The 11,414-nt window shown below is 60.8% G+C and overlaps 1 protein-coding gene and 1 pseudogene across 1 annotated transcript; both read left to right on the top strand.

The window, feature by feature from the left end:
• Window positions 1–344: 344 nt before the first annotated feature.
• Window positions 345–1,940, top strand: LOC116861610 (annotated as a pseudogene).
• Window positions 1,941–5,550: 3,610 nt separating this feature from the next.
• CCDC166 (coiled-coil domain containing 166) lies at window positions 5,551–7,204 on the top strand. Its single transcript, XM_032848332.1, has 4 exons — window positions 5,551–5,991; window positions 6,073–6,755; window positions 6,818–6,962; window positions 7,073–7,204. The coding sequence occupies exons 1-4, from the start codon at window positions 5,551–5,553 to the stop codon at window positions 7,202–7,204; spliced, it is 1,401 nt and encodes a 466-aa protein (XP_032704223.1).
• Window positions 7,205–11,414: the final 4,210 nt, after the last annotated feature.

Genomic DNA, 11,414 nt, shown 5'->3' with positions numbered 1-11,414 from the left:
CTCTGAGCACGTTATCAGCTGTGGTATTTATTATGCATCAGCTAAAAAGTGGACTGTGTATTTAATTTTTAGCTGATACAAGGCAGTATCGGGAGTCTGCGTCCAGAAGACTGACCGGCGGCAGGCGGTGAGCAAGCGCCAGGCCCCAGGTTGAAGCTACATGGTCAGCACCTCCAGCTTCACGAATCACCAACCTCCTTGTGATTCAGGAGACCCAATCCACATGGTCCCCACCTACCAGACTCCAGACTGTCCCAGCCCTTGTGCGCGGGCCCCACCCCTTCCTGCAGGTCACAGTCCAGGGGTGGGGGCCTGGCCCCACCCCTCAGTATCAAGGTCTGAGTGCCTAGCACAGCTGTGTCCCCTGCTGCCCACCCCAATTATCAAGCACAGCGTCTCCCCGCGGCGGGGATGGACATGGCCCGCACCTCCAGCTCCTGGATCTCTAAAGTCGTCCTCCCCTCTCTCCTGCTGCCCGCGTGAGCTGTGGACTCAGGTACTGCGGGTCACTCCAGGAAGGCATGCTGGGGGTGTAGATGTGCTCACCTCTGAGATCATCAGGGTCCCGGAGGAGGCATGCCCCTGGCTGGGCTCCCCCTCACAGCTGTCTCTCAGGGACGTCTCCGAGCCAGCCTGCGGAGGCTGGCGTGGGCATCGCCCTCGGGGCCTGCGGGGGCCTCTGGACACTGGGCATCCTCCTTCTGTTTGTCACCCTCTTCCTCACAAACAGAGGTAGGTGAGCACCCTTGGAGAGGGGGGACGCAGGCTGGCTCGGACCACACCCCAAGCTCCAGCCTTCTTGGCTTGACCTGCTCCAGGGAGGAGGAGGGAGCCAAGCCCGAGGGCCCTGGGCTCCAGCAAGGCCTTTCAGAGCTCATCGGCCTGCCCGGAAGCCGCACTTGTGCTGACCCTGAGCAGGCCAGCGCCTTGGGTCACCGCCTTGCACCGTGGAGCCCCTCCTGGCTTCTGTGGGCTCTGCGTGCACCCCCAGGGGCTCCCGCTGGCTCTGGCCTGTCTTTGCTCCTCCTCATGGCACCGTGTGTCAGGGAGGGCACAGTGCTTCCTGCAGGGGCAGCCGTGGCTGTGGGAGCTGACACACATCGTGGCCTGGACCATTCCACATGGGGCTGACCGTGAACCTGCTGTGGGTCTGGTACAGGTTCCAAGGTACTGGCTGTGAGAGGGAGGCCCCTTGAGGAAGGGTCCTGGCCCACAAGCCCAGCTTAGAGCCAGCTCCCTGGTCTGGGGGTGTGGGCCAGGGGCAGGGCGGTGAGGGAGGAGGCGGGCAGGCAGTACCCAAATGAGGATATAAGCAAGGGAACAGATTTGGGTCCCACTCGGGGCCCAGACACCAGCCAGGCCCGGGCCCTCCAGGGCTTGATCCCAGCCAGAGGACGCACGGGACACACAGACTCTCCTGGGTCTTGCTCACGTTCCTGCCCACCGTCCCCTTGGCTGTGGTGACCACCGTCAGTGCTGTGCTTCTGATCAAGGGACGAGGTACAGGACTGGGACATACCTACCGCCAGACTCCCCAGGGTCCCTGCCTCCCACCCAGGGCTGTGTTTCAGGGTCAGGTCTTCTCTATCACCTGACCCCACCAGTTCTCCAGGCTCACTAGGCCTGGGCAGGGAGAAGGGTCGGTGGCCACGTGCTGGCCTCACTCTGCTGTGGGGTGGGGTTCCATAAAGGGGGCGTTATGGGGCGGCCCTGCACCCCTCTCATCGGGGCACAGCACAGAGATGGGGAAACACTTCCCAATTGGTAGTCTGCACGGTGGGAAGAGCCCACCGATGTCCCGCTCACAGCCCTGCTGCTTCCAGGGGTCCTTGGACAAGTCGCCCTGTGCCTCAGTTTCTCCATCTGTGAAATGGGAGCAGAGGCCGCTGGAACTGCCCCCTCAGGGTCACGAAGTGCGCAACCCCACTGGCTACTCCTGACGGAGGGGCTCACCCAAGTGTCAGGAGCTGAGTAGGGAGGGTGAGCCGGACAGAAGGCACAGCAAGACCCGCAGAGAGTGCGCCCTCCAGCCTTGAGCGGCCTGCTGGGGCTGGGGTGTGGGGCTGTGTGGGGTGGGCACTAAGTAGCCTGAGCAATAGCGTGAGCAGCTACCCAAAAACCCGCCCTGAGGTTCCCTGGCAAGCCGCCAGCAGAGAGCTGGGAGAGGACGTGAGGGCAGGGGAGTGGGGGAGGGGGCAGCCTTGGCCGCAGCTGAGCCACTGCTCACCCCCCTTCCTCCTAGTGTCTTTCCAGCTCAGTGTTCCTGCCAGGAGGTGAGTGACCCCTCACCCCAGACCCTCCCCAGACTGAGTCTGGAGGGACAAAGACCACCACCCTATCCACAGAGTGTGGGACGGGGCAGGAACCCCAATTGTGGGGAAGAGATGTCATAGGTAAGGCCTGGCTTTGACTGCAAGCCCTTGGAGGTTGGTTCTGGCTCTGTGGGCGGCGGGGAACCCGGAGGACACAGCACGTGAAAGGCCCCTGGGGTGTGGGTGCATCTCAGCTGGCCTCTGGGCGAGGCACTCAACCCTTCCTGGGAGAGGGGCTGTTCCTGCAACCAACCTTGCAGCCGAGCCTGGGGCGTGGAGTGAGGGCCAGGGAGCAGGGCGGACAGGGTCCCCGCCTTCCCCTACCCTGGAGCTCTGCAGCGAGGCCCCAACGCAGGGGCCGACTCCAGGGGGTGCAGAGGTGCAGGGGGAGAGGACGGCAGGTGCTGAGCGGCGGGGAGGAGCCAGAGCTGGGCGCGGCCCAGAGGGGGTGAGGGCGGGACCCAGGCTGTGGACCCGCGGGGCTGGGGCGCTGTCTGGGTGAGCCCTGGCTGCTCCAGGGCTGGGTGCGGGGCCGGCGCCTCCCACGCGGCTCTCCAAACCATTGTGTCCGGACTGCAGCCATGGGAAGAAGGGAGCGTCGGGGACACTAGAGGCAGAGGAGAACAAGGCGCTCGCCAGCCCTGCCCTGGGAGGAGCCATCTGGGAGCCGTGAAACCAAGTCGAAGCACGAGAAATCTGGGAGGCCAGCCTGACTTGAAACCCGATGTGACTGGAGCCCTCACCTGGCCCCAGAGATTAAAGGGCGGAGGCAACCAGACCCCTCTCCCCGAGACAGCAGTGTGGGGCCTGCAGCCCAGGAGGGGCAGGGGCGGCCTGCTGGCATCCGTCGAATGGGGACAGTGGCCCCTGCCGGGTGCTGAGGATGGCCAAGGGGAGAGCGCCGCCAGCGGTCCTGGGAGCAGAGCACCCCTGGCTGGAGACGCCAGGCTCCGAGAGAGAAGCAAACTTTCTCAAGGGCGGGGGAGCCCCTGCTGCAGTCACCCAGTATCTTCCCTGATTCTACTTAGTCTTTCCACCGATTTCTGTAAGAAGTTGACACCAATTTCATATTAAAAACTAAAGAAAACAAATACATATGTGGGCACCCGGTGGCTCCGTCAGTTAAGCTTCCAACTCTCCCTATCTCCGCTAGGCCTTAATCTCTCAGGGTCGGGAGTGCACGTCCCACACTGGGCTCCATGCTGGGCGAGGAGCCTGTCATTTAAGGCCGACATTCAGATGCTGTTTATGAATCAACGTTTCTTCAAAATTTTCACGCCAGGTGGAGAGTGTGCATTGTCCTGAGTGTACGTCATTTTATTCTTTCTCATAAACCTCACTTTTTACTAGGAAGAAAACGCCTCTTCTGTGTTCGTAATTGGAAGAGGCTCTGCCCCACACCCCATGCAGCTGCGGCCAACAGTACCAAGTCCAGAGAGAGGAGGGTCATCGCAGCTCTGCAATCAGCCTCCTAACACGCTTTTCCACACAAGCCTTCCTACTGATGGGGGTTCCTTCTGGCCTGCTCCTCCCAGACTCACCAGTGGACAAGTCTGAAATCTGTCCACGCTACAGCAAACGTGGACAGACGTAGGCAGTGACCTATATGACGACAGGACCAAAACAGGTGTAGATTTAAGGTGCAGGTCAAAGGGGAGAGAGAGACACCTCTTGGGCGGGCATCTGACAGCCTGGGAGGTGGGGGTGCCGCTGCTTTCAGCACCGCTCCCAGACCTAGCCAAGGCGGAATTAAATGAAGGGTTTATGGTGCTGTTTTCCACATGTCACAGCAAAAAGAGCAACAGCAAAATGCTTGGTGGACCCCTTGCTCTCCAGCCATCCCCCCAGCTAGGAAGGGAAGCTGACCCCGGTCTGGTCAGTGGGATGAATATAAGGGCCATTTTGTTGTTTATGCAGTAAACTTAGATTGAACCTGTCCCTCCCCCCAAGAGGAAAGCGCTTAGAAACAGAATTGGTGAAATACGGCCAAATAGCCCCCGATAACGGAGTCCAGATACAAGGACGTGTCCGGCCTGGTGGAAACGTCCAATCAAGGGAAAGCGCACGTATTACCTCCCTAGGACGTGTCTGGCCAGGTGGAGCCGTCAAATCAGGAAAGCACCTCCCTAACCACCCAAAAATGTGGGCCCTGCCTTTTGGGCGCCAATTCTGACCAGAGTGATAGGCTAGTTCAAATAACTACTATAGGGTGAATTGTAATTCAATTGGCCGCCTGTGTATGGCCAGGCTGACCACATGGCCTTTGCTCTATAAAAGTTAGTCTGTGAGGCTGGGAGGGGTCGCCTCTTTCCAAGAGACGGCCCGGCCCGTCAGTTTGATTCCCGATGCTTGGCGCCAGATAAAGCCCCGCTTAACTTTCGCTTTGTATCAGTCTCGTCCTTTTGTCTACGGACCCTTTCAATGAGTTGAACAGGTGCGCACGTGTGGGCTTCGGAGCCCCGCAGAGGAAATCCCAGAGAGAGAAGCAGCGGACAACCCAGGAGCGGACACGATCTTCCTAGTAACCCTAACTCCCCCGGGGGCCTCCAGAACGAGTGAAGAGTCACGAAGTGCTTCGAGGAAAACCAGGACCCCCAGACAGCAGAAAAGCGGTGGGGCGCTCTGTCCCGACAAGCTAGAGGGAACCTTCACAGCGCGGGCCGGGCGGCTTGCTCACGGCTGGAGACCGGAACTTGGGGAGCCCTCTCCCGCGCGGGGCCACGGGGCTGAGAGTCCGCAAGTCCGGCCCGCGGAGCGTGGGGGCTGCCCCGGCTGCGGGCGGCTCGGTCAGACTCGGGGGCAGCGTCCTCCTCCGGAAGCCCGAACCCCGCCGGCCGGGTCGGACCTCTGCAGGGCGCCCACGCAGGCCGTCTAGCTCCGACTTCGGGGCGAGGGACTGGACGGAAATGCCCCGAGGGGGGTCAGCCGTTGTCCGGGCGACGGGGTGGCTCCGGGGGAGGGCGGCCGAGTTCTGTCTCCACGGAGACCGTGCAGGCTCCGCCAACGCCACGAAAGGCCGGCACCCCCGCCCGACGGCCAAGGCCCGGAAGGAGCCCGAAAGGAAAGAAAGGCTGGAGACGACACCCTGACCCCCAGCCTGACCCCCTCCCCCATTCTCGTGGCCCGGGGCCGCGTCCCACCCCGCCAGAAGACTCAGGCCGGGGGAAGGCAGGGTTAGGCTGGAGGCGCGGGCCGGGGCCACCGCCGTCCCGCGTGTCGGCGCCCCAGGCCGCGGCCCATGGCGCCCAAGAAGAAGCGCGGGCCCGGCGCGGGGCGGCGGCCGGGCGCGGCGGGAGACGGCGCCGAGCCGCGGCTGTCGGAGCGCGGGCAGTACCTGCAGCGCGAGCACAGGCTGCTGTCGGAGCAGCTGGACGCCTGCGAGGCGCGCGTGGACCAGGCGCTGCGGGAGAACGCCGGCCTGGACCGCGAGGCCGCGCGCCTGCGCGAGGAGAACCGGCTCTACGCCAGCTACGTGAGCGCGCGCGCGCAGCGCTGCGCCCGGGCCGTCGTGCGGCTGGACGAGCAGAACCGCGTGGACCTGACGCAGATCCACTGGCAGCGGGCCGAGCTGGCCTCGCTGTACCGCGGCCGCGAGGACGGCGTGCGCACGCAGCTGCTGGACATGGAGGCGCGCGCGGCGCGGATGGCGCGCCAGGTGCAGGAGCTGCGGCCCTACAAGGCTAGTGAGCGCGCGCCCGGCGGGCGGGGCGGGGGCGCGCCGCGCGTCCCCGCGCTGACCCGCGTGTCCCCTACGCCGCAGGAGCTGCAGCTGGAGCAGTTGGCGCGGATCCGCGCGCTGGAGCGCGAGCTGCTGCACATGCGCGTGGAGCACACGCAGCTGCTGCACCGCGTCAAGGGCCGCTTCCTGGAGGACAAGGCGGCCTTCGAGCGCGAGGCGCGGCAGCGCGTGCAGTCCCTGGCGCGGCGCGCGGAGCGGGAGGCGGCGCGCGCGCTCGTCCTGCACACGCAGGCCATCCGGGCTGACAACGCGCGCCTGCGGCGGGAGCTCCTGCGGCTCCTGCGCTGGGCCCAGCTGCTGCACGACACGCGGCGCCGGCTTCTGGAGCAGCGGGACCAGCTGCGGCGCGAGCACGAGGACACCCGGGACCTGGCGCGGGTGCATGGCTGGCTGCGCCGGGGCCGCGACGGACCGCCGCTGTGGCAGCCGCCGCCGCCGCCCGCCTCGCGTCCCGGGTCCTTCGCCCCCTCCACAGCGCCATCGAGCGTGGCTCCCCGGGCCCCGTCGCGCGCGGGATCCGGGTCACTGTTCCCGTCGCACGTGGGCCCCGGGATCCCATCGCAGGCCCCTTCGAAGGCGGGTTCACGGGTTCCTTCCCAGCACTCCTCGCGCGCGGACTCCCGGGTCGCGTCCCTGATCCCGCCCCACCGGGGCTCCCGCGACCCGTCCTTGACTGTGTCGCGCCCAGGCTCGGTCTCTTCGACGTTCTCCTTACCTGGGCCCGCACACAGCACGACTCCCTCCGCTCCGCCTGTCCTGGGCCCAGGCTCTTCCTGTCCCGCGGTCGAAGGGGACGGCGGGCGCTGACGCCGCGGCGGAAGGCGAGTGCGGGCGAGCGGGCTCCGACGGCGGGCGCGGGCGGGCAGCTGAGCGCGGCGCCCGCGGACTGCGTGAACGTGGTGTTAATAAAGGTGTGACGGGCCCTCCTGGCTCTGGCGCCACAGGGACCACTCACTCTGGCTTCCGGTTCCCTAACTTTGCGGAGGCCTGATGCGTTCCTCGCCTCCTCGGCTGACCCCAGCTGCCCCGCAAGCGGGCCACACCAGTGTCCTCCCGCCGGCGCTGGCAGAGACGGACGTCGCCCGCACGGACAGAGGCTGCCCGAGCAGGAAAGGAGGCCAGCCGGGAGGAGCTGGGCGGCCACGGGTTGTAGCCCGGAGGGCCAGCGTGCGATGACCTGCGGTCAGGACGGCCACTGGGGCGGGGGCGGGGGAGAGTGGGGCTGCCACCAAGGGCCACGGGAGGAGTAATTTTTAATATAATTTCCAACAGAGAAAAGTTGCTGAGTACAGAGAACTCCCGTTTACCGAGATTCCGTCCCCAGGTCTGTGTGTGCATTTTCCCCTGAACCACTTGAGATTCGGTTCAAGACATTATGCCCCTTCAGTCAGAGGATTTAAAAATCCTTAGTGTTCCTGAGCACAAGAATGTTCTGCCTTACCCCGGTACGATGACCCAAATCCGAAAGTTTAGTACAGAGAAAACAGTATTCGCTAAGCCCCAGCTCCTACGAAAATGTCGGCTGTCCCGCTCTCCGGGGCTGCACAGGGACGGCGTTCAGCATTAAGTCCGTGCGCCAAGGCTGGCCAGTGGGATGCCCCTCGGTTGTGGCTGTGGGAGGTCCAGCAGCTCCTGGGGGAGGCCGGGTCCCGCAAACCCTCAGTACTAACCCAAGGGCTGGGGACTTCATCCTGACCACAGAGGGAAGGTTCTTAGAAATCCTGGGTCTTTGGTTGCGCCCTGGGGCCAGCGCCCGCTAGGCCCAAGCAGGAGGTGGTCGCGGCCGGGACTGGGGCACTCCTGCGGCGGCGGCGGCGGAGGGCAGGGCTGGGGGAGCCTTGGGGACTCGCCGGGGCAGCCGCCCCCACCGTGGCAGGGGTCCGAGCAAGTCCTGATGGCCCGGTCAGCCTTAAAATAAAACTGCCAGTTACTCTACAGAAACAGGTTTGTTCAGCATCGCGGCCCGTGACCAGCCGTCGGACACAGTTTCAGAGAGGGAAGGGGGCGCCCGCGGGCGGCTGTAAGGAAAAAGCCCGCCGGCCAGAGGGAGTGCAGCGGTTTCTTGAGGCCGAGCTGTTGGTGGGAAGCCGGTCTTCCTCCCGCGGGGGTCCGAGCTGCAGTGACTGCAAGGTCCCCGCGGGGTCCTCGAGAGCGAGGCCGGCGTGAGCGCTGCTCCTGGCGGGACGAGGCCGCCGCTGGCTGGTGATCACCGCCCGCGCGGGAGGACCCCGGGGGTCGGCCGGGATGGATGGAGACGGGAGTTCGGATCCCAGGTTTAACGTGGAGCCTTTAGTCATCAAGGGCAGTGTACACTGACGGCGAGCCACCCAGGGGCAGTGGGCAGAAGCCCCGCCCAGCCGCACCTAGCTGTGTAGACGGTTCTGTAGGCTTCGCAACCCCCCCCCCCCCCCCCCCCGCCACCGTGAGACTTAAGTTGGAATGTTCTGGCCCTGGGTGGACAGGGTTCCTCCGCCCCACCCAGCAGTAAATACAGCACTCTTGCAAGGGCTCAGCATTTCTCTTTAAAAGGAACTAGCGGGGGCGCCTGGGTGGCTCAGTGGGTTAAGCCTCTGCCTTGGGCTCAGGTCATGATCTCAGGGTCCTGGGATAGAGCCCTGCGTCGACCAGCTCTCTGCTCCGCCGGGAGGCTGCTTCTCCCTCTCCTTCTGCCTGCCTCTCTGCCTACTTGAGATCTCTCTGTCTCTGTCAAATAAATAAATTTTTTAAAAAATCTTTAAAAAGAGGGAAGGGAAATTGTTATGGATTAACAGACTTAAGATACTTTTCCACTAAATGCAACATACAGACCGTGTTCAAACCCCCATTCTAATTTGAAGTGTTAAATCAAGATGAAGTGCTTTGGTACTCATGAAGCTAGTAAGCAGTGGTATGCCCCACACTTCCTCTTCCCGGGTACTCCTGGCAATGGACACTCCAGTCTCTCTTCTGCCCAGACACCCCATTCTCAAGACCCTCTAGCCCACTGATTCCCATAAAACAGCTCCCTAAGAGACATCACTCGGACTGGGCATTTGTTCATTTCTCATTGTAGTTCGGTCATTTTTACTTTATGCATTTTGAAGCAATTGTTAATGCATAGGAGTTTAGAACTCTTCCTGTAGTTCCTTCCTGTAGTATGGGGGGTCCAGCTCTCTCACCAGTCTGCACTGTTCTCCTTCACACCTCTGCCCGCAGTCTGTCTGTATTAAGATGGCTGCTCGAGCTTTCTTCTGGTTTGTCTTGCACGCCACTTTCTTTTTTCTTTTTTTTTTTTTAAGATTTTATTTATTTGACAGACAGATCACAAGTATGCAGAGAGGCAGGCAGAGAGAGAGGAGGAGGCAGGCTTCCCACTGACCAGAGAGCCTGATGCGGGGCTCGATCCCAGGACCCCGGGACCATGACCTGAGGCATGGCTTTAACCCACTGAGCCACCCAGGTGCCCCGGCATGCCCCTTTCTATGGGTGTCCATTTTGTATTTCAGATGTGTTCCTAGTAACAGTTATAAGTGGTGCTTATTAATTTAAACACAGTCTAACAGGGGCACTTGGGTGACTCATTTGGTGAAGCATCTGCCTTTGGCTCAGTTCATGATTCTAGGGTCCTGGGATGGACCCGGGTGTCAGGCTCCCTGCTCAGTGGGGAGTCTGCTTCTCCCTCTCCCTCTGCCCCTTCCCCCCACCCCCTGCCCCCACTTGTTCACTCTGTCACTCTCTTAAAAAAGTAAAAAAAAAAATCTTAAAAAAAAATACAGTCCAACAATCTTCATCTTTTAACTACACACTATAGTTATTTTATATTCATCGATTTGCAGTATTGGTAGTATTTTTTAAAAAGATTTATTTATTTATTTATTTATTTGACACAGAGAGAGAGAGAGATCACAAGCAGGCAGAGAGGCAGGCAGAGAGAGAAGGAAGCAGGCCTCCACTGAGCAGAGAGCCCAATGCAGGTCTCGATCCCAGGACCCTGAGATCATGACCTGAGTCAAGGCAGTGGATTAACGCACGAGCCACCCAGGTGCCCCTACTGGTAGTATTTTTAAAAAGATTTTATTTATTTGAGAGAGAATATGTGTGTGCAAGCGGGGGAGGGGCATGCAGAGGGAAAAGCAGACTCCCCACTGAGCAGGGACCACCCCCCCCACCAAACTAGGCGATGTGGGGCTGGATCCCAGCACCCTGGGATCATGACCTGAGCTGAAGGCCCATGCTTAATCCACTGAGCCACCCAGGGGCTCCCAGTGTTTTTTTTTTTTTTTTTTCAGTTTATTTTATACTTTGTGTTTTGTTTCTCTTTTCATGTTTCATTTGTTTTCCTCTACTTGTATGGAAATCAACTCTTCTTCTCCTCTTTTAGTGCTCACTTGAGAAATGGAAACATGCACATTTAAGTTCATAATTCATGAAGTCAATACATTTTCCCTCCTCCTAACCCTCAGAATGCTTTAAATTTCCATCATACCTTCCCAGTCTGAAAAAACAAAAAACCTTCCCGCTCTAGAAGCTACTGAGAACAAGATGACCCACAAATCAGACATCATTACTTTCCTCGTGAAAATTCATCCAGCTGACACTCGGCATGTGAGACGCATGTGTCTGTGTGTTTTGACTCCATAATGTTTACTTTCGAAGTCCTGCTGAGCTGGTTCTGCTGCTCCCTTGTCCTTGTGCAGCTTTCTGGCCTCTCTCGTCTAAACAAGCTGCTAAAACTCGGCCGTGGTCTGCCCTGTCCAGCCACTGCCCTGAAACCACTAGGAGGATGGAGGAGAGTGTGACCCCTCGGGCCCCTGAGGCTGGGCCACATGGGACACCCAGCCTGCAGGGTGCCCGCCGGGGGTCGACCCAGCTGGGCACCTGCAGTCCAGGCCTCCCTCAGATTGTCATGACTGTCCTCCTCTGTCCCCTCAGCTCCTGCCCACTGCTCTGTGGCTCCGGCCCCAAGTCCCGTGGGTTTTCCCCATCGCCGCCTGAATCCCTTGCCCTGGGACTTCCAGGCCAGCCCAGAGAGGGGGGATCACCCACAGCCATGCTCTGTCCCTCCCAGAAAAGAGCAAATGACCTTGTTCAGCTTTCAAATAAAATAAACTAATAGCATAAAGAAAGGATAAGTCTTTATGATGATGTAAAGAAAAAGGCCAACCACACACCAGGATAAGCAGGTGCACGACCTGGAGAAGAAGCCTCCCTCCCCCACACTGCCCAGGCCTCAGAAGGGCGCAGGAGAAGAAGCATCGTGGGGGGCGGGGAGCAGAGCGTGGAGGGCCCGCCGGCCGGTGCTGCTCCTCCGTCTGAAGCAGGCATAGTTCGATTCCGCTGTCTCCTAGGACCCTGTTCCGCTGTGTGTTGTGTATTGAATTGTG

This window comes from Lontra canadensis, unplaced genomic scaffold (genome assembly GCF_010015895.1).
Source record: "Lontra canadensis isolate GAN:19392208 unplaced genomic scaffold, GSC_riverotter_1.0 scaffold201, whole genome shotgun sequence".
Lineage (NCBI taxonomy): Eukaryota > Metazoa > Chordata > Mammalia > Carnivora > Mustelidae > Lontra > Lontra canadensis.
The sequence above is the reverse complement of the archived record's forward strand: the minus strand, read 5'-3'. Positions and strand labels throughout refer to the sequence as shown.

Excerpts from the sequence above, each read along its gene's own strand:
- CCDC166 (XM_032848332.1), top strand. The coding sequence starts at position 5,551 with ATGGCGCCCAAGAAGAAGCGCGGGCCCGGCGCGGGGCGGCGGCCGGGC. Across the intron at positions 6,756-6,817 it reads CCAGGCTCGGTCTCTTCGAC|GCTCTTCCTGTCCCGCGGTC; the intron begins GTTCTCCTTACC and ends TCCTGGGCCCAG. Across the intron at positions 6,963-7,072 it reads TGAACGTGGTGTTAATAAAG|CTGCCCCGCAAGCGGGCCAC; the intron begins GTGTGACGGGCC and ends GGCTGACCCCAG.